At 31.7% G+C, this 23,166-nt stretch overlaps 1 protein-coding gene across 1 annotated transcript; it reads left to right on the top strand.

Annotated features, from left to right (window-relative positions):
• The first annotated feature begins 7,324 nt into the window (after positions 1-7,324).
• Positions 7,325-13,395, top strand: LOC121121036 (uncharacterized). The gene is made up of 2 exons (XM_040715898.2): positions 7,325-7,459; positions 11,815-13,395. Exon 2 carries the CDS (start codon positions 11,840-11,842, stop codon positions 13,268-13,270), a length of 1,431 nt encoding a protein of 476 aa, XP_040571832.1. The 5' UTR covers positions 7,325-7,459; positions 11,815-11,839; the 3' UTR covers positions 13,271-13,395.
• The last annotated feature ends 9,771 nt before the right edge of the window (positions 13,396-23,166 follow it).

The following is a 23,166-nucleotide window of genomic DNA, read 5'->3' as shown; positions in this document are numbered from 1 at the left end:
CTTAGATGTTAACTCATCAAAAATTATAATTAGAGCATCTTTGGGAAAAAAAACTGTTGAGATTTCCAACTACAATAAACCTTACACGCGTTTTAGGTCATAATCTTTCCAATTCTAATGGATTTGCCTATTATTCATCTATATGCAAAGAACATATGTATATATGTACATCTATTGAATAATTTATAGAAAATGTGTAGAAAAGATTTCCAATATCTATTCTTTCTGTACTATCGTTTTATCATAAAATACCTTTCTAGGAAGGGTTTATTTAAAACGAAATTGACTGATTGAAGTCAATTTCCAATGGAAAACACAGTTACTGAATGTGAATATTTACATGTTAGGCATGATAATACTTTTGACAACACAGTTGAGGATATCGCACAATTATTATACTATCATTCATTAAATAGAGGAGACCAAATAGAGTTAGAAAATAAGTATATAGTCTAGATCAAAATTAGACTTCACATAGTTTAACGTCAATGAATTAACCCTCCGTCATTGAACTGGGATATTGAACACCCTGAGATAAATAAAAATATTTCTCATTCCTTTAAATCTACGATTTATTTAAAATACATTTGAGTAAACATTAAATCATATCTTATTCAATTATTTATTTATCTTGATAATGCCTTGTTTAAGATTTATTCGTATATTTACGAATTTTAAATTGAGGTTTAGTTAATTTAATTAACTTTTTTGATTTATTAGATTCCTCTTCTTTTTTTTTTAATATAAGAACTGAGGCATACAACGTAGTTACAAAAATATGAAATATTTTTAGCTATTATTTTAAATAAATACATAACCTCATCAAAACGGATGGGTACTAATTTGACTCTCAAAATTTGCATAAAGTAATAGTATTTAATAGATATTTCTTTAGTAAAATAAATTTATTGTTTTTACTGTAGGATTAAGAAATTAAATCTCTTTTAACCCCCAAACTTATGTTGCCATGAACATTTCGGAAAAAGTGTGTATTTTTTTCTTGACGTCTTATATTCATACAGGTATTGTGAGCATTTTAATTTATATTTACAATTACAAAATTGATGGAATAGTGCACTAAGTGAGTGTTACGTGTATTGATAGTAGGTATATTTCCTGTTGATACCGCAAATAAAGAGCAAGAATTGTGCAACGACAATTTTGTGCATTTTCAATTAATTTAAATAATTCCAAGCTTGCAATTTTTTTTTTGAACGCCAATTATTCCACAAACGCTGCTGCTAGAGAGCTGAAATTGATGACATTATATCAGGAGATGTTGTTGTTGTTTTTAAATCGGATAATTGAAACCAGATTTATTCCGAATAAATAAACGTCCTAATACAATTTTGAAAGTTTTGGGCCAAAACCTTTCTGCCTCCCTCAGTACCTGATCCTATACCATTTCATTTTACAATGAAATGCATATCCGAGGGAAGGACAATGCAGTTTTTAGACTCTGCAAGGACTTTTTGATGGGTACTGTGGAGTCCTTGAGCAATTCATTGTGTGTACTACCTGCAAGTCAGTCTACGCCAAGCTGTTCAAAATAAGAGCTAGCACATTAAATGATATATTGGTCAATTGTACGACATTACTAAATCTGTAACAAAGTATTAATATATATTATCATACAAAACATTGTCTGTGAGTATTTTTTTATGGTACCATAATTTGGAGCCACCCGGTACATTACAAAATCTAGCAGATTATTCTGAAAGAAAACCAATAATTTTTGTCAAATTTTCTTCGATATTTTGGAAAAAAAATACTTATGAAGAGTGAGATAATTTTTTTTTTTGAGAATCAATATTTTTATTATAATGTGGGCAGTTTTATTTTTGTGTTTTTTTAATGCTTTACTTTTTGTTTCTCTTTAGATTTATTTTGATTAAAAGATTTTGAATGTATGGTTATTTAATTCAAGAAAATGTGCATAATTTAATTTACAACATATCTTATTTTATAGTTGGAGATGATTATGTTGTTAGATAATTAATATTTTACGATTTTGAAAATGTCTTAAAAATGTTTGTCTTTCCTGAATAAATCTGGTTTCAATTATCCGATTTGAACAAACGGCAACAATCATACGCAAATTTTGCTCGTTATTGGAGTAGTATCGGAACTATAAATAGGGGGGGGGGATGTTAAAATCAAATTAAATTTTAGTCCAACTTCTCGGATGCAGAATGATCTTTTAAGCACTCTGTAAAAAAAAATCCGACAAAAAAAACCCTACGCACAAAATTACTTTATCACTTATGAATGCGTATTTTTTTAATATATTTTCAAAGTAATAAAAAGAAACTTGCGAATGTTGTGATCATTAAAGCCTTTGTATGCTTCATGCAATAGTTTTATAATATTTCAAGTGACTAAAGTACAGTTTTTAGGTCATATAAAAGGTCAAAGGTCACAAAAAAGGTCAACTTCTTCTAATTTTTTATTTTAATATGTGTACTGGGTGTCCAATTTCGGATACTTGAAAGATCAGAACCACTGTATTTTCTTCCGATTAGCTACATCCACATATGTTTTACACCAGAAGTTAGTACATAAACTGAAAGAACTTTATCTGGATTTGAAAACAATACATCTCAACTCGTTTATTCAAATTTTATTTGAGTATTTTTAGGTATAAATTAATGTATCTATACAGTCGATGATTATATTTCATAAGCCATAAAGTACTTTCTACGATGGAGTCTAGGGCAACAAGTGAAGTTAGGGGTCATGGACCCTCACTTTTTTTTGTAGTTATACATCCATATAGATTTCTCTAACTCTTACTGCTATATTATATTTTAAAACGGGATTAACCGGTTAATAATCCTGTTTCATCCGACACTAGAGATAATCTGACTCAGCTGAGACTAACAATTCTTAATATTTTATCAAAAGTCCGCGATGGTAAGTATACCCCAAAAGATATTTAAGAAAAAATAACCTTTACGTTCACTGATGTTTTTAAGACATAAATTCATAAGAAAAGTTGGGCTACAAGTGGATATCATTATTTTGATAGAATAACACTCCCTACAATAAGCATTTCTCACGTTTTCAGCCACCTGGCGTGTATTTTCGCTTTTACCGAATGAAAACCTCTAAAATAAGGAGTATTTTCTCTTTGAGGGGGTCCATCTTTGACGCCCACTCAAAACAATACAAAGTTAAGCCATCACAAAACTGTCAAATAAGTATTTTATAGAGTAAAATCTGCTCATTGTTAACAACATCCATTGTAAACCGATCACACTTTTACAATGCGGAATACACATTATTAAAGCCATCTATTGGAAAAGTAATTAATTTATTGACAACATAAAAAGGCGGCAAATATGTCATGTAGCAAAATCTTCAAGAAAGAAAATGTTCGAGGTTACAATTTATTAGAACCGAGGTGCCCCTGACGGTTTTAGTTTAATAGACATAAAAAAGTTCTTTATAAGCAGAAATTCCTGTTGTTGTGGCCTGCAGAGTGTTTTTTAAAGATAATTCTTTTTACAACATGTACATGATTTAGTGTTATTTTTCGCCTTGAAGGATCTAAATAAAAGACAAAACATTGTATATATTTTGTAGGTACATATTTCCAGATTAAAAAATAATTTCTTTATATTTTTTTTAATCGGAGAAAATGCCTTTAAGTAAAACCAAATGACGAACAATGGTACCATTCTCTAGAATTATAATAAATTTTTCATTTTGATAAAAATGTTAAAAATTAAAGCTGATATAATGTGAAAAAAGGAGCGATTTTTTTAAAGCTTATTTAAGATTTGTTTCTTGCAAAAAATTGTGTTGCTGAACCTCATATTTTGGCAGGTTTCAGTCCCAAAAAATTATCAGTATCCTAATATAATTACTTACATTAAAAGGCTTCTGAACGTAACGCGATTTTTTTTTATGTGTGTGTTTACCGCTAAAAATGGGATTATAGCCTTATTTTACACTGATTTTAGCGGGATTTATTCTTAAAATCAAAATAACTTGGACTATAAGTGCTTGCAATCGAAAAAAATATATATTGTCTTTCAATGATGCCTTCAGAACTTCTTTTGAAATTTCTTTTAAGTTTAATGACAATCCAGATTTTATGTTAAAAGTTTTATGGCGAAGACATTTCATCATTTTCTTTTATTTCTCCACATGACGTATTCAGCTTACTCATCCCTTCCTATACATTACCTAGTTAATTCAGTTGACCTTGGACGAGCGCGATACTTTTTAATCTTTTTATTTTCCATAATTGTAATCATTATTCATGATTTTAGGATTGATCCTTTTATTTTCCATAATTGTAATCATTATTCATGATTTTAGGAAAAAATGGCAAGGAAAAAATGGCAAGATAAAAAAAAGGAAAAATGTCTAAATGGAAAAAATGACAAGATATAATAGTATTTTGTAAATGCTTGTCAGTCAATCCAAGAATATTGTCCAATATGAATAGTCCATCATGTCTAATGATATTGTAATTCATAACGGAGAATTAAGTGATTAGTACTCCTTCCATTGGAACCGCTGTCGTATTTGTTTACTGTTCTTTTCTCTTATTATATATTATATTGGTGATAGATATTATATCAGTTTCAAAAATCTTGCCATTTTTTCCATTTAGACATTTTTTCTTTTTTTTATCTAGCCATTTTTTCCGCTGCCATTTTTTCCTAGACATTTTTTCCGTTGCTATTTTTTCCCTTGCCATTTTTTTCCTGACACCATTATTCATAAACTTTTGAAGAGAGAACCAAGGCTAATAGAAATACAAGGTCATACCATAACCCGTATACGACTGATGTTTGACTTCCAGCGCACTTTTTAATATTGACGTTATAGTGTATGAGTGGTTTCATGTTATGTCAAAATCTGTCTTTCTAGCCCAGCAGTTATGCGATACATCACATTCAAAATTCTAGCAATAGTGACGTCATAGAATATGATTAGTTTCGTGGTTTGTGGAGTGATATGTGCAAGTCCTTGTTGGACTCAGAGTAGGATAGTAGATCGACATCGGTGTCATTCCTGTCTGTCTTGCTCATAAAATACGGAAAGTAACATCGTGGAATTGTTGGGGAGTAATAAATAGTAGTCCTTGTTGGACTCAGAGTAGAATGGAGGATCAAAATCCGAGTAATATCTATTTATTTATACAAAGTGAGATTCGTGGTTATTTCCTTCCTTTAATAGCTACTCACAACTAATCTAACAAAACGGCATCACAGATCAGCTTCTCTACTCCAAAACATGTTTATTTTAGGTTTCTTTTTTAGCATACTGACAGTTCATATATTCTACAACTCTCATTTTATGTATACCTATATATTGAACGCCTCTGAAGGAGGAAAAAATAATTGCTTTAACTATTACCTTGAAAAAATAGTGATCATTTGGTCTTTCTTTCGCTATAGGATATACTTGCCTTAAGTTGATCAAACAAAGGAGCCGGGAAAATAAGTACGCGCGTTTCATGTATTGAGTATTCCTTGATTTAACATAAGTATACAATATCGTTCACATAACACTTGTATAAACTTTTTATCTCTGTGAAAGTTTATTATTTTTTATAAATGAATATTTAAAATACTTACTTATAGTTATATATTCATGCATAATGCATAAACTACGTCAAATAAATTAGAAAAATGTAAATGAAAGTTTATGCAGTTTTTATTTATTGAAAACATAATATCCATTAATTAGTTTTTGGTTGGTATCTCTTTAAAAAAAGATGTATAACTTTTAGTTTACTCAGTTTGAGTTTTCATAAAAATATTAAATGTCGTCTTGAATATTATAAAAAAAAGGGAGACAACGTTACGTTATTTTTCTAGGGTGAATTATTAGATGTTAAAATGGAAGAAACAAATGCTTACACATTACTGCCTATAAAATTTTTATTACTCAATTGCCTTGTTTTATTATATACATATATATAACCTAAAATGTATTCAAAATATGTTATTATATCTATATTGTAGAAATAATTCTATTTACTATATTAATAAAAAAAAGAATATATTTTTCTATAATTATTTTACTTTTTTCCGCCCTAATCAATCCAAACAAAAAAGGATTTTCAGTACATATTACTTCGATTATATTCAAATATCAGTATTTATCATTGGCATCAAGCATTATTTAGAGCAGGAGTAAGTCTTTCTTTCACAGAGTTTTTTCAATCAATGTAGTAAAAATATCAACTTTGAGCTCTCAAAATGGCAACTCCTTTAGTTATGATGCAATTGATGACGTCAGTGAAAATGCTCTATTAAAAACAGCTAAAAGAAAAATGCATCAGATCAGTGCTTATTTCAAACAACTTAGAGTGTTGGCTATTTCTTAAAGTTGATCAAATTCAAAATTATCATGGGTTATGAGATGAGTTTAGGTGTTGGTAATGACCTACTATTTTTTTATTTTTTTTCTCATTTGATGAATTAATTTACTAATTATTCAAAGATTTTAAAATTATGTATATTTATTGCCTTTTTTATCATCTTCATGAAAAATTTAATTATATCAATAACTAAATAAATAAAAGATCCCCAATTATTTATTTATATTTGTATGTTGTCAATAGTTACATGAGAAAATTACGAACAAGTTCAAAAAAATTATAAAATAAGTTTTTCTTTTCTTATGCCTTAATTATAATAAGGTTTTTTTCCTTTTCTTAATTTGACCTCATTTTGAAGTACTTCCGGAACGCTGGAACTGTGACCAGATGGAGGGTACCGTTTTTAATGGCACTGAAAAAAAAATTTAGGAGGGCATTAGCAACGCCTAAACATATCTCATGATTCATGACAATTTTGAATTTGGTCAACTTTAAAAAATATAGAGAACACTCTAATACATCTGGCTTCTGGACGCTTTAACTTACTTTCCTCTAATCAGTATTATGAACGTTGATTGGTTGAATTTAAATTAGCTCTTATTTAAAAACTGTAAACAATTCTTAGGAATTATTTCAATAATATAATTGCATAGTTTGGAAGAGTTGGCTAACTGCTTCAGACTAATTTTGGTCACTTTCTCCAGCAATTTCCATAGAATTCCATCAAGAAGGTGTCAAATCTATGATGACGTCATCAATTAGTTGTGCAGAAAATATCACATAAAAAAAAAAACTGTCGGGCTTTCGGGCTTGAGCCTAGACCGTATCCAACTCATATCAATTAATTAAATTATTCACACATTTTGTCGACATAAAAAGAAATGTATTTCTCTTCAAAATCGATTCTTTCCCAGTTATGTTTACTTTTGTATATTTACGCGAAAAAAATAAAATCTAACTTACACTAATACTTTTGATCGAGTATATATAAGTAAATAGTGAAAAATAATCAATTTTTAAATGAAGTGTTTGCGATTGATGATGCTGTTTGTAATTCAATTATGATTAATTGTTTGTGAGGAGCTAAAGGAAAATGTCTACGTCTACCCTCTAAAGGTAATTGTAAATCATGAAAATTTGTTTTAGATTGTGTGGTTTTGGCAGATTGGAAAATGTTTTTTTTTTTTTTTTTTTTGTGAAGCTTTTATCATTAGAGTTGTATAAAATAGGATCTAAAATCTGAAAATCAATATGGTAATCCTGACAATTTGAACAATGTTTTATAGGAAAGCAGCTTAGATGGCATGTTTTTATTAGAATAGCTGCAAGTAACCTTTACATATACCGAAGGAAATAAGGAAAAACCTCCAATCTATATCTAGCAATGATATAAACAGGGATTAGTCTAATTTTGTTCCTCAATCCTTCTCGGTTTCCCCCAGAAATCATCCCTATTAATCACTCTGACATTCATAAGTACACAAACTAGTGATTCTTTCATAATTAGATGTTTTCACTTTCAAAATATAAGAATTTTGATAACAGCTTTGGAAAATAAAAATAAAACACTACTCAGGTTTCTCGCTCTTGTCTAAGGTCAACTGAATTAATCAGCCAAATTCTGTGATGGAAGAACAAGTTGATTACGTCATGAGGAACACTAATACTCACGTCTTGACTGGGACTCGATATTTAAGAAGCCCAACTCTACTTGGACTTTAGAGCTATTAAATACTGAACTCAAGAAATACCCTAATCCTATATTATGTATAAGTATGGACTTGCAGTCTAAGGATATTTTCCTGCATTCGCTTATATATAAGCAAAGTTTTCTTCCTCTTATAATATTAAGTTATTTATGCTTTCTCCAACATGGCCGACTTTTAGAATGATGACGTCACGTAAAAAGGCTTTATTTATTATGTATTTAAGGATATTAATTTTTCAAACTATTTCCAATAGTCTTTGTCTTTTTATTTTCTACGTATGAATATTTGATGATATATTTATTTTATTGAAAAAATATATCTGAAAGGTTTAAATCTTTAAATGAATTATAAAGATTTATAAATATATGTATTTAAGCAAAATACAATGAAAGTCCCGGCTTTCTATTCAACAAATAAGTTGGAAAACATTCATTTATTATTATTTTAGTTGGTTCTTTTAATTATTAATAAAGAAAGCTTTGTAATTATGTTTTATTTTAAAAGATTGATCGGTCAAAAGTAGTTTTTTATCAATGAATATTTCATAACGTATTAATTCATAAAAATTAATTTTTGAGAATTTAAACATTCTCAAAATATATATTGAATATATATATAGGAACCCATCATGGGTTCCTATTTCCATTGACATATTCTTCAAAAAAAATATTTAGTCTAACTACCTTAATTTAAACCCGAATTTTTTTTTTTTTTTTTTTTTAATATTAGCAACCATCGCTGACTGAAGGGACAGTTTTCAACTGTTGACAGATTAAATTTATTAAAAGTTAAATAATTACACTAGTCAATAAAATTTTAATTTCTTTTTTACCCTTGCATTGAAATGGTGTTGTCTTGATGAATTTTACCTAGAGAGACAAAAAAGACCTTTTTAAGTTCAAATTTCTGGCTTTGTAGGTTTTTTTTAATCATCATGGAAACAAATTCTTAACATCGACATGGTTAATTGTATTTTTCGTCTTGAAAAATCTAAATATTTAAAAATTGATTAAATATAGTTTGTAGGTATATATTTCCAAACTTATCAAATATTTAAATTATTTCTTTTTCTGAAACTGTGATGATATCTTCTACCTACATTAAAACTGACAAAAAATGGACCTTCTCTCTAGAGGTCTACTACATTGTTTGTTTTAGATCACATCGTAAAAGTCATAGTTTGTCGTAAAGTGAAGACATACAACTTCATAATAATATTAAAAAAGGTCACCTTAAAAAAATATTTTTAAGGTTATTTAAGATGTGTTGGTCGACAAAATATTTTGGTATATTTACTAAAATATCAAAGTTTATTAGTAATTAGAGATTGGATGTTTGTCATATGGTACAATCGACGAAAAGAATGTCGTGATAGTCATTTTTGAGGGTATTAATAAAATTATTTGATAAATAAGTTTAATATTTTTAATTTGGGTACAAAGTACGTTATTCCCTATCAAATTAATCAGGAACTAAATTCCCAATCCATTACTAAATATTTTTAATAAAACAACCAAATATAGTATTTAGAAATATATTTGTAGTTCCAATTTTATGACAGAAGAATTAATCAAGTACTGATTATATAAATTATTATCACAAATTTAAGTTAAATATACAAAATTAATAAAATAGGTAGATAGACAAAAAAATATTAATAACGACAGTAAATGATAAATAGACGAAGTTAAACAAAATATGTAACCAAATTATTAGTAAATGATAAATATATAAGAAAGAACAATAAATATTTTAGTAGAAAAATATTACTCGAATTATGTCAATCTCTCTAATAATCTAAATTGGAACAACTTGTAGAATCCTACTTCCATTTCTTGTATGTTCATATAAAAAAAATAAAACAGAAAAGTTTATTAGTCTATTCAGATTTTAATTCATAATGACTTATCTTAAATATGAAACTATGATTCTCTGTTGTGACAATACAGTCAGCTATTTTTGATGTTATGTAGTTTTGTAGTATGAAATTCTAGAGATTTAGAGCCATATATTATTATATATGTAGTTACATCCGAAGATAAGACTCCTTATGCAGACAGTTTTTCAGTCTTTATTTAGGTTTTTAACATAATATTGTAGAAATAAAAAGCAATGACTAATTATACAGCTACGTCTAAAATTAATCCTCTTGTTGTTGAGACCATTTAGGCAGTTATTTTTCACCATTTCTTGGAGTTTGGGAACCTTTGCTAATCCTAAAGTAGTGCAAAAGTAATATTGGGTTAGTGTAAATACACATTATAAATACTTTTTTTTATTGTTAACCTTGATCACAATTTGGTATTGATGGCTCTCAACATGCTGACGATTCTCACTACATCGTAATTTACAATAGGAGTGTTACTATAAATTGAATCTTCAACAATTCCTATATCTTGCAATTCCTCATACGCCGGATTTTCAGATAGGAATTTCGTCAATTTAGTATTGAATGGATCTAGCTCGTAGCAGTTCAAAATGGTCATGCTAACACGTAAAGGTAATCTTCTTTATAAAGCAGTTATGGCCTTGGAAATTTGATGTACATTATTATGAACTATTGATAAGTTCTTCAATTATATACGTAGGCTGCTATACCTATATATTTCAGGCCTGATAATGAAAATACGAATATTTATGATCAAAAATGGTTTTATTGTCTTTCGAAGTGTTCTCCAGCATGATTTATACACTTTTGCATGCGTTCAAACCAATTGTCGAAGCTCTTTTTCCACTCCGATTGAGACACCTCCAAAACATGGTTTTTAAACGCTTCAACAGCATCTTCTGGCGACAAAAATCGTTGTCCACCCATTTTTTTCTTGATGTTTGCGAAAAAAAGAAGTCATTGGGTGCCACGTGAAGGCTGTACGGCGGATGACCCATCAATTCGACGTATTGTATGTTTAAAAAGGCACTGGTTTGAGCTGATGTGTGAGAGCTCGCATTGTCATGGTGATCATTGATTCGTTTTCTCTTGTTCAATTTTCGAATTTCTCCGAAGACTTCAGGCAAACAAATTGTGATGTACTACTCAAAATTGACCGTGCTATGATGTTCAAGTGGAACAGTCTTCACATGACCAGTTTTGCTGAAGAAACAGGTGACCATTTGCTTCGAAGTGCTTCTTCCACGAACAACTTTCGTTGGAATTGGCTCTTGGCATGTCCGATATTGAAGACGGCCCTCATATTGGCCCCAACTATGGCAGTGATGTTTTTTGTACGCCAAGCAAGTCAGAACAAGACGCCGTTTTGCCTCAAATTCACTCAATTGGTCGCCAATTCAAAACAAAAACTGCATCAACACAATTTATAACGCAATCAAATTATTTTAAAAAAAGTACATAACATATTTATCAAAAAATACATCAAAAACGGAAAGGAAGAGATTTTTTTTTCTATCATTAAACAACAATATTGCCATTTTTATAATAAATAATATATACTATGTTATTTTAAGATTGACTTTTATCCTCCATTTAGGTTCGCTCAACAAGCAGTATATTATAATCCTCTAAGAGTTCAACATTTCAAAAAAAAAAAAAAAAAAAAAAAAAGACATGTAATAGTTAAATGAACAGTTATTTTGATAAATAAGCACAAAAAAAGTGGGGGTTATTTTGCTCATAAATTTCCAAATATTCCCTTCAACTCATGATTTACTGACGTATTAGAATTAAGCTTTTATTTAATGATATTTGTATATGTACATATGTCAATAAAACAATCATAAAAATATTTGTATTTTTCAATTTTACAGGTCTCAAGAATGTTTTGAGTACAAAATGAGTTATGTTCGTCTTATTGGTGCCATACTACTACTGTTTCTACTACCTACGAGTTCTCTATTTGGGTACAACCAAAACCTCCGAGATGAAAAACAGAGCCTTTGGACAGATTTACGATTTGGGAGTGACATCAAATCCACCAAATCCTATGGTTTATCCCATAATTTAAACGCCATGACTCAACTCTCCTATCAGCATCGAGTCCGTCATCGTCGTATCAAGGGAAAGTATTCCGTTAAAGAAGAGATTGTCAAGAAAATTGAGAGAATTCATCCATGTGGCCTAGAAGAAACTGCAGTTAAGGTTTCTTTCCCAGGGATCAAATCCGAAATGTTCGTCTCTTTTCTTGGATATAAAGAGCCGAATCTTATCCACGTGAATAGGTGTAAGGGAAGATGTGACGGAAGTAGCAAGGATCTAATCTGTGTTCCTCTTCGAAAGAACATGAAAAAGATTCGAATGCATCTTCGAACTCAAGTCATAGGCTCTGATAAGAAGATAGATAAAGTAAAGGAATTGATCCTGGAGGAACATGAGGAGTGTGGTTGTAGTTGTCTCACACTCAGTCCAACTACCTGTAGATATCCCTCGCACTATTCCAATGATACGTGTTCATGTAAATGTGAGCAATCTCACAATGTGAACACTTGTTTTGGACCAAACAGGTACTGGGATGTAAGGACATGTTCTTGTGTGGAGCGGCCCCACTCTCGTTCGCCTTCCCTGACGGAAGAAAAATATCCCATTTCGCATTTGCCAAAAGGGGATGTCAACGCGGACCATTTATCTCATGACTCCACCTCCTCCTATGCACACCATATCAAAAACGTAGGGGACATGGAATTAGACTACACTACCTGCAGTCATTGTCTCGAGTGTATGAATATGGCAGGAATTTCCTCCTTCTACAAAAAGAGGTATGGAGGGAGTCCAAGCATTAAATCCTGGGTCGTCCTCGCTTTTTCACTTACTCTCATCCTCCTCTTATTCTGTACAAGTCTTCACTACTGGAGAAAGTCGAAGGCACTCCTCAAATCGCTCCGAAGGGACGATTACATCAAAACTGATCCTTTCATGGATTCTTCATCCATACCTCTTCAGATCATGACAGAGCATCAAATCGATTTTGATCACAATGGAGACGGAACTATGGCAGAGCTTTTTAATCCTTTATGTTCGGGTACTGCCAATATACCAAGCAGTAATCCAATCCTTTTAAATAGCAGCAATATAACCACGCCCTATACTTATAAAAATCCCTCCATCTCGAAAAAGGAAAAGCCTTCATCATCAAATAATGAGAGACTGGAGGTAAATAAAACTATAGAACAAGGGGCTAAAAAGCCGTCAAGGAGTCGAGGAGATAAGCAAAATTTAGAAAAGTCTGAGAAAAGACGAAGATCATCCTCGTCCAAGAACAAAAGATGATTTTTTTAAATTTTGTATAGAATCTTTTTAATTTATAAATATTCTATTTGAATCAATATCCAGTCTTTCAAAATGCATGCAATAAGTACATTAATAAAAAATAAAATAGTTTAATAGATCTGTTTCCTTTCTTTAACGATGAGTCTGGAAAATTCTTATTCTCAAGTTCCAGGATTTTAGGGAAATTTAAATTCATCTTTCTGAACTTAAGTTAAACATCTGATCAATAACACTTTTTCACACTTTTTAATATTGGGCCATGCACAAAGTATATAGCAAGTTTTTTGAATTTTTGGCCCTCCATTCCAAACACGTTAGTATTTGGTGCACATTTTTTTAACTCCATTTCCTAATAAAGTTCGTACATTATAGATAGGTATGTGATTTTTGTAGAAAGAACGGTTGGTGTGTGTGGAAGTAAGCATTCTCGCCTAGCTTTGGTATGTTTTTTTTTGTTTTTTTTATTGTATAATAAATTTTTGTATATGAATTTAAATATAATCATAATATATTTTCTACACTAATGCTACTCTAAATGTACAAGGTTCGTCTTTTTATAGCAAGAGTTCATTTTCTCCTTCCAAAACCATGTAACAGGCCCCTCATATTACCAAGGGGCTTTTAAGAAATATGAACTCCTGGTATACTAACAAAATCACTGAAAAATGACACGGTAACTCTGAAAATTTCATGAATGGTTTGGCCGAAAAAAACCTTAGATTTTTGAATAGATTAACTTCAAACAGCTATTGCAGAAAGGCAATAAACAAAAATGCCACAAATAGACAGAAAGGACTACGATGTTGATCATTAATTCAACGTAGAGATACTTACAGATTGAGAACCAACACTGCAGATGGTTTAAATTACGAGTTTATCACCGTTGTTTTTACCTACGGGGCTTCATTACGTAACAAAGTGACAGTTTAAACACAAATAAAGAAGTTTTGTTTTTATCACATGTCTTTAAGTGTAAAAATATCGGAGCAATAACAAAAAAAGGTAATGCCTGTGACATCTCCTCTAAGCCGGTGTCAGTGCCAAGAAGGCTGTTAAGACTGTCAGCGTCTCTTTCTGGACTGCTTACAACATCAAGAAATCCATAACATTCCCATACAACCAAAGCTTAAACAGCTTAAATATGACTGACTTCTGCCCTGCCTCCATGTGGTCCTACTTCAACCCTCAAGACAGCGTAATACGCCATGGATACGGCTTTCATCATCAAGAGCCGCCAATCTGTTCGACGGTGTGTTGAGCTTGTTATTTCTTGTAAAGAAGGATATATAAAGTAAAAATTATAGCTAAATATAGTATTTAAACATATCAGAACTTGATTTTGAGTTGTATTTTCCTGATTCCCTAAAACTCACGTTTTCTGTCATTGCGTCTTGAAGTTTTGGGTCCCCAGTCTGTAGATTTTCACTCCTCAAGAATGAAGAATAATTATAATATAGGTTTAAAAATGAATAAACACTCTTCAGGTTGCAACTACAACTAATCTTTCTCTTGTTTTAGTCATATTTCTTACAACTCTAATCCTCTTGCCAGGATTATCCTCAACATCTAAAATATCGTTAGTACTATGGGGGAACTTATAATTATATATAAATATATGGCTACATCATAATTTTACTTTTCATTTTCTTAAAATGAATTTATAAAGAAGGTAGGCAAATATTCTTCAATTCTTCTTTTACATACATGAATATGTTCTCACCACAACGATCTAACAAAAAGTTTTTCTTTTTATAACCATAAAATTGTATTTTTTTTTTTACCCACGTCAAAACTTGCATACTAAATATGGCGTTTATACAGTGTGTTCATGGGAACAGAGATGTTCAAAGACTGTAGTTTGCATAAAATTATTATGATAATTGCAATTGGCAATCTTGATGTTGTAAGTTGAACAATGATATGAAAAGAACATCCAATTAATAAAACAAAGTAACAGCATAACTATTTATTAGTATACCCTCAAAACTTTAAATTTTACCAACAGACTATGGGCTCAAACATTTATGACTTTCGGAAAGAAGTACAATTTCATAGGCTCAGAGGTTTCCACTTAGGAAAGTTTTAGTTTTTAGTTTAGTTTTGCAGGAACATCAGCTGGAGGGACTGGATTCGTCTTAGCTCAAAAAAAATTAAGAATCCCTCTTCTAAAAAGAGCCCCCCCCTAAAAATACAAACACTCCTTGTATTGATGTAAGTGGTATGCATTTCTAGATAAAAAGACATAGTTTATCTTGAAGACCACTCTTATACTTCATATTGAAATCGTTTTGTTGATCAGTGAAACAGTGATCAGTTCTCAATGTAGGGGACTCATAAATATGAAATATCCCCTCCCTCCCCCCTTCTAAAAGAATTTTTAAGTACGTCCCCCCCCCGTAAACTGGACGTTCTAAATGTATGTATTAGGGTTATAAAAAATATGAAATTGGACGAGCTCGCAACTTTTTGTATTTACAACCAGAACAGTGTACTTTATTTTTCAAAGCTGCTATCATTCATATTTTATTCTTGGAGAGAGAGAGTATCTAAGTATAAAGTAATCACGAGTGTATGTGAACTGATGGTTATCAAATACAATTTTAACTTCCTCTGATATGCCTCTCTTGTCCACAAAACTTGCGTTGAAGCGTTGGTTACTTCTTTTACTTCACCTTCACAAAATATGACACAGTTATGGCAGCAGTTTGTGTAAGAGCACCATCGTGTTCTGTGAGCTAGTTTTTTTGTTCTGGCCAAAATTATCAATATATCTTGTCTATAGCTATGAGCTGTAAGGTGAAAGCTTTGAGGCATTATGTGAAGGTTAGAGAGCCCAGAATCTGACATTGCTCCCCAGATTTGAATTCCTTGAGATTTCTTAACAGTCTCAGACGGCATAACATTTTCCCGATCTCTTGCCCAAATTCAATCTACCTGCTTGTTTAGGATCCAATACAAGGGAAAGGGTGACTCGTCACTAAAGATAACATTTTTCCAGTCTTCAGGAGACATTTTCCTGGACTTTTTGAGAACTCATGCCTATCACGAATGTTTTTTGAGTCAATCTGAGATTTTTTTTACCTTTCGAAGGAATTACAAGCAAGAATTTCCCTTAGATATTTGTTCATAGTGTCCTTGGAGCACGTTTCGCCAATCCCTGATAAACGACGAATCAATTTTCTGCAGCCTTGACACCTTTTCCCTAAAGGATTTGGATGCCGTTTTAAGGAGTTGTCTCATTCTTCTTACATGTTGGGTAGGTTTCCTATCTACCAATTCCTCAGTGATTAAGTCGTTGCCGAATACAAACTTGTTTTGAAGAGGATAGTCGGCTAATAAGAGCATTCTTGATAGCACTATCTGGATCTATTGACGGGATATTAATGAATTTGACCAAACGACATCTGAGGATCTGTTTTACAAAATTTTGGATGTCTATTTGGGGATACTTGGGAAACATTGTGCGTATCTTTAGGGAAACTTATCGTATTCTTCGAAGGTGACTGAATGTTATCCCCTTTGACATCATGATCACGTCAGGGTCACCAATGTAGCATCAGATTCTTGTAAGACTCACTATATAATTCTTTATTAAATCCAAAAACGAAAGGGCGTCAAAGGAATGTCTCACGTAATGTTGCGTAAGATATCAAAGTTTCGACAATTATACAGTATGAACACTCAATAAACATGTAAATTAATTAATGGAAAATAATAAAAGCAGATCACAGCTACTACATAATATTTTTGTCAGAGCAACTCTTCTCTCAATATAATTTATATATATACATATCTTCCTCCTCCGTTTTTGCTGCCTAGCAACAGTTTTTATTATCTTTTAGCTCTACCTACTATTAAAAATAAGAAGTGAAGGGAAGATTGTATTAGCCAGTTAATTCTTCTTGGATAAACACTTATGAGAATTAAATCTGTTTACTTATTCTTCAGGAAGTGACATGAAGGGGAGATTACATTAAACAGGTAATTCGTCTTGGATTATTACAATTAAAATAAACCTTATTGCTACAATTCAAATGAGCACTTATAAGAATTTAATATGTTCAATAAATCCAAATAGTGACATTGTATAACAAAATTTTACATGTTACTTTGGTAATATTTTGAAGTACCTATGACCCATACGCATTGGTTTTTTACGCAGGATACAAAAGTAAAGTAAATTTTTTATGTAGTTGATGCATGTAATAAGCAATCTTTACTTTAGGTAATTTAGGAGAAGGTTAGTTTATTGACATGAGGTTGAACAGGGTTTAATTTATAAAGGTTATTATAATATTTCTTTATTTTGGATATCACAAGTTATTCCACTCCTTCACAATGTCTGCTTTCAGGGAGTCCACGTTCGGGTGATATGTCCGTTTAGTATCCCTCTCCAAAGTGCCCACACAGCAAAGTCCAACGAGTTCAATCCGGCGAAGATGATGGTCACATGTCCTTGTGCCAAAAATCAGCCATGTTGTCGGTGCAGAGCTTTTGGATTTTTTGCCGATGTGTGTAAGGGTCCACCATCTTAGGTCCACACATAGTTGTCCTCTGGATAGGTGGCCTTGAGCCTTGGCAGTATGATGAAATTCAGCAAAATTTTTAGTGTGGATCCATTTGCCTTGCTCCACACACGAAGTTTCACTTTCTTACACCTCTGCAGTCTCCTTTCCTTCAGATGTTTCCGTCAACAGGTGGGGTGGGGTACTTGTGTAAGAGGGCAATCCCAAGTCCTCCTTCACAGCCCTCTGGAGTGTTTCCTCGTCCACGTCAAAGTCATAAGAGAGGCGATTCATGGATTTTGTGGGATCCTCCTTGATCTTCTTCTTCAGGTCCACCAGAAACTCAGAATCTCTTTTCAAGTTGTGTCCCCCACTTCCTTCTTTCCTTGAGAGGTATTTTCCATCCTTTCTCATCTTGGCCACCTCGAGAATGATGCTCCTGGAGCACTTTACAATGTCCAAAATATCTGCCACCTAAATTTTGGCATCCAGAAGGTCTGAGATCCTCTGACTTTTTGCTTCTTGCTCACTCATGATGAAAGATTCGAGAAATGTTTATTTTTGTTTACTTATGCAGAAAGGACAGGAAATTCGGAATATGCAGGAAAAATCGCAAACCCCCTCTATTTTAATTTCATAATTGGCATTTATTAACAGTCCACGTTTTGCTTCCGAATCCTCTAAGGGAAATATGAACCAACAGTCCTTACTTTATACATCTATTTCTATAGTTTGTAAATCGAAACCGAATATGTCAAACATTTACTGCTTAAATTGAGCTAAAATACTTCATTAACTAGTTCATCATTATATCATAATCACAATTGTTTTGAACCAAACAGGACAATTCATTTAATAAAGAATGTAATATTTTGTACAAAAACAAATATAGTTATGTCTAAACTGAAATTAAAGGTGATGAATAAGTTTGGGAAGATATGCTTTAGTTTATAAATTCAATATAAAAAATATGTAATTAGATAAGCTTTTGTGTCAATGAAACAAAACATCTAGAAGGCCATGTTGGTCGACAAGATGCTTCTCTGGCATCCAAGCCTCTCAGACTTCAAAAAATTTGAAGGGCTTTTGAGAAAAGAATATATGACCTCCTAGCAGCCCTGACCTTAAACCCATGGACCTTTCAAAGTTATCCATCCTTCAGACCAGGGCTTGTATCAATCACCATCCCACCAAAGACACTCTGAAGTGTACCTTCGTCCAGGAATGGACCAATATCTCTATAAAAAACTGTCCGTACTACCTTTACCCAAGTTCTTCATTGGCTATTTCGAACAAAAAAATAGTAAAAAATAGTAATAATTAATTTATATTACAATCTGATAATTTTCACTAAAGTTTTTGCTAAAAAGAATTATATTGAATTTATAAACTAAAACATATCTTCACGAACTTATTCATGACCCTGTATATATCAATTTATTAGATTAAAAACTTTTTATTCGTAGTGTAAGACCATCTACTTCTGATATTCTACATTCTACAGCAATACAATCCTCCCTTTCAACAAATATTTACTGTATATACATGATACAAGTTTCAGTAAGTCTGGGTGTGGTAAGTCAGTAAGCAAGATTTTAAAAAAGTACTACAATAAACTATTTTAAAAAACAGCTATTTATTTTTATGGCGACTTTATCCGGGAAGATACAATAGTTGGTAAATATTAGGTTAATAATTAATCTAAATAATGAAGGTGACTTGGAAACTTATATTTGATGAGACACTCCCTGATTCTTCGACGAAAACTGAATAGTATTCAAAAGTCCTTTTACTACAAGGTTCGTAAGCAAAACGTGGACTCAGAAGTATCTGTGGAAAATTAAGAACATATATAATTTATTTCCATGTAGTTTGCCTTCAACCATGGCAAGATGATGTACCAGAGCACTTTATAGTAAGCGTCCTTGGGTGATTTTCTCCCCGTTATTGAAAAAGAAAGGTGGAATATTTTTTCCATTGGCTGCCACAATACAAGGCCGATTATTTGGACTGGATGTTTGGTTCGGTAAGTCCCCTCAACCACTTCTTTTTCTTTTACAATCCAGCGGTCTTTCTACCGTTTTTATACTTGATCCACTGCAAAAATCTTCTTGTCTGAGAAATGTTTTGCCGTGGACCTATTGTTCTTGATCCATGTGAGTACTTTTCTTACGCCTCTCAAGCCTTCTGGCCTTCAAAGATTCTATCCAGAAGGTTATGGGTAAATGATAACAATACCAAATCGTTCTTTATGGATCCCTTAATGGTCCCCTCAGCTACAGAGAACTCCTTGGAGAGACAATTCATATATTTCATGAGATCTTCTCAAACTGGCCAGCAACTCACAACCTCTTCAAGTTGTGTTCTTCACTTCCTGCCTTCTTTGAGATGTCTTTTTCATTATTTTTCATTGTGGCAATCTTGAAAACGAGCACTGAAGCATTTCACAATGTACATAATATTTTCCACACTAATTCTGGCGTAGATGAGATTAGAGATTCGCTGCCTTTTTGCTTCTTGCTCACTCAGGATGAAAAACTAGTTAAATGTTTTTTGTTTTTTTTTCTTATACACGAAAGACCAACAACGGGTTGTTAAAAAAATATCAAAACCTCCTCATAATAATGAAAAAGCGAGAGTTGATTACCATTTCAAGTTTTGCTAACGAAACCTGTATAAGTCTAAGTCAAGTCTAAAGTCTTTATTAATAGGTACAAGTCCTCAAATAAGTATAATATAGGGTCCATAGAGTGTAGGTTTTTATTGAGTTCAGTATAAACTAGCCTTCGAGACCAAGACAAGTCTTGAGTCTTTGATTATGAGATCAACTCGAGGGAGAAGCCTTCAACTTATTTTGAACAATTTATTTGGGTTTCGCTGGAGATTGAGTTTTTAAAGTTTAATTTCACTAAACTCAGATATGAGTTACTCTTGTTTTTATTCCTTGCATTTCAAAAAGCGACTCCTATTAAATTTATAAGTACCAATTTCCGTAGCTTAATTATTATTTACGGAATATTTTCACAATAATTAACCTTAAATATATATTTTTTTAAATTATATTCAAAGTGAGGCCCCAATCTAGGGCAGGGTCTTGATCTGCACTGATAAAGAGGTTGGGATCCAGGGCTCCACACATAGGATACTGTTGCCAAAGTTAAAAATGAATTAATTTAATATTCTAATAATATAAAAACTCTTTTTCTTTGTAACATATATTTCCCTAATACATAAGTTAAACATTTAATTAAATGATTCTTCTTTAATTAAACCATTTGCGCTCATTTGCATAAATTTGTGCTCAAAAAGATTGCAAAAACTAATTTTTTAACATGTAGCAAAAGTTTAATGAATAGGTATAAATTCGTTGTAATATCCTTGATGATATTTTATCCTTCATCTTCTTTTGAGCAAACTCCAATCTGTTACATTCACAAATTGTATTTTTTTTATTTTTTTTTTCGTAACAAACTTGTGTCGACATATTTATATTGTACTTACTACACGTTTTCATAAATCATAAAAAAAAATACGGGATGTGTTGCAGATAACTCACCACAGACTTTAAAGCTTTCTAAATTCTTAACCAGTGTGTGTCTCATTCTGGGTTTGTGGTCCACCAAGAACAAAATCAAGCTAAAATAATTTTTCTCAAATTGAGTATGAATTACATTTGTAAACTTTGACAAATTATCGTCAATTTTGATCAACAAACTATACTTATTAACCATATGGATTTGCTGCAAATTAAAGTAGGCAAAATTGGTCATCGCAATAAAAAAATGATAAATTGATATATCAAAATCTGAGCCAAAAAGGTATTAAACATTAGCTAAAATTCTTGGTTATCTTAACTCATACCATAAATTTGAATAGAATGCCTATAATTAACTCAAATAGTCTATGAAATATTAAGTTGTATATTAGGCTGGGTCGTACTTTCTATTTTTTCGAAAATCAAAAACCGGTAGTGTTTTTTTACTATGTTTTGTTCACGTAGATTTCAAAAATGTAATTTTAAAAAAATGGAATGACCCTAAGCTACATCAACTTACTTTGAAAATTAGAGAAAATGCAGTTGTTATATATTTTCGAGTGCCGGTTTTCTTTATGGACTTTATAGATATTCCTATTAAGGAAATGTATATGTATTGCCTTTGATGTGAAGAGTTCAAATATGAAGAAATTTTAATCATAACTTAAGATTAAGTTAAGTAAATTTACGATTTGGTGATGCTATATTTAGTGTAGATATCAGAGTCTTAATTGAGTCCAATGGCTTATTTATGTTAACTTTTAAATATTCAATTATTTCATAGCCAAAATTTAGTAGTGGATTCCTCAGTCCCTCTTTAAATTGTACCCTCAACTTCCTGCTTTCCTGGAGAGGTCTTCTATATCATTCTTCATCTTGGCAACTTTGAAAACAAGGCTCCTGGAGCACTTCACAATGTCTATAATTCAGGCCACCTCAACTTCAGCATCTAGGAGATCTGAGATGCGCTGCCTTTTTACTTACTCAAGAGGACGAGTTAAGGAATTGTTTAATGTAGTTCGTTCATGCAAATTGGATGAACCATAATGTAGCTAAATAATCACTAAATCTTCCTATATTAAGTAGAAAGAGAACATTAATTAATAGTCCACGTTTTGTTGCACAACCCTGTACAATAAATCAACTTTCGTGTGATTGTTATCTTCACCTTAACAAGATTCAGTGTGATAACGCAATTAAGTCCCTGAATACCTATTGGAAATATGAGGATTCGTTGATTAACCAAAATGCTGAAAGGGGTGTGATACTAATGGAAGAATTACATAGAAGTTGAAACAACCAAATAATTTTTGAATTTTAAATTCATTCAAAAAATATACTTGAATATATTTATTTTTTCCAGCGGCTATGACCAAAAGAACTAACTACTACTAAATTGCTAAAAAAACACAAAAACTGAAAAGAAAAATCACGTCCACAACATTGTCGTTGCATTAAAGGAATTGAAGGTCCTTCTTTATTCGCGATAACTTTAGCTCGTCGAGAGCCACCTCCACTATTCTTGGTGAAGAGCAGACACCTCTGAAGCACACCACTGAGACAAGAGTCTGGAGCTTACCTTCGACGCCAACCGTAGTCCCTTGTTCGTTCCTTTAAAGCCGTATATAAGCTTGTCTGGATCAGGGGCTCTTCCTATTTTCTCTCCTAAATCTTTTAAAACGTTCTCTATTATGCCCTGCAAAGTCCCACAGTCCCAGAATATATGTGAGATTTTCTTCACTTGACTTTTTTTTTTGACAGGAAACTAACTTCAATCCAAATGCTTACAATATATAAAATTGCCACAAAATTACTCTAATTTTAGAACCTATGAACTCAAGAATGAAATATTTTCA

The sequence above is a fragment of the Lepeophtheirus salmonis genome, chromosome 6 (assembly GCF_016086655.4).
Source record: "Lepeophtheirus salmonis chromosome 6, UVic_Lsal_1.4, whole genome shotgun sequence".
In the NCBI taxonomy this organism is placed as follows: domain Eukaryota; kingdom Metazoa; phylum Arthropoda; class Copepoda; order Siphonostomatoida; family Caligidae; genus Lepeophtheirus; species Lepeophtheirus salmonis.
Note: the sequence above shows the minus strand (reverse complement) of the source record. Positions and strands in the feature narration are given on the sequence as shown.

Coding starts and splice junctions, on each gene's coding strand:
- LOC121121036 (XM_040715898.2), top strand. CDS start 11,840: ATGAGTTATGTTCGTCTTATTGGTGCCATACTACTACTGTTTCTACTA.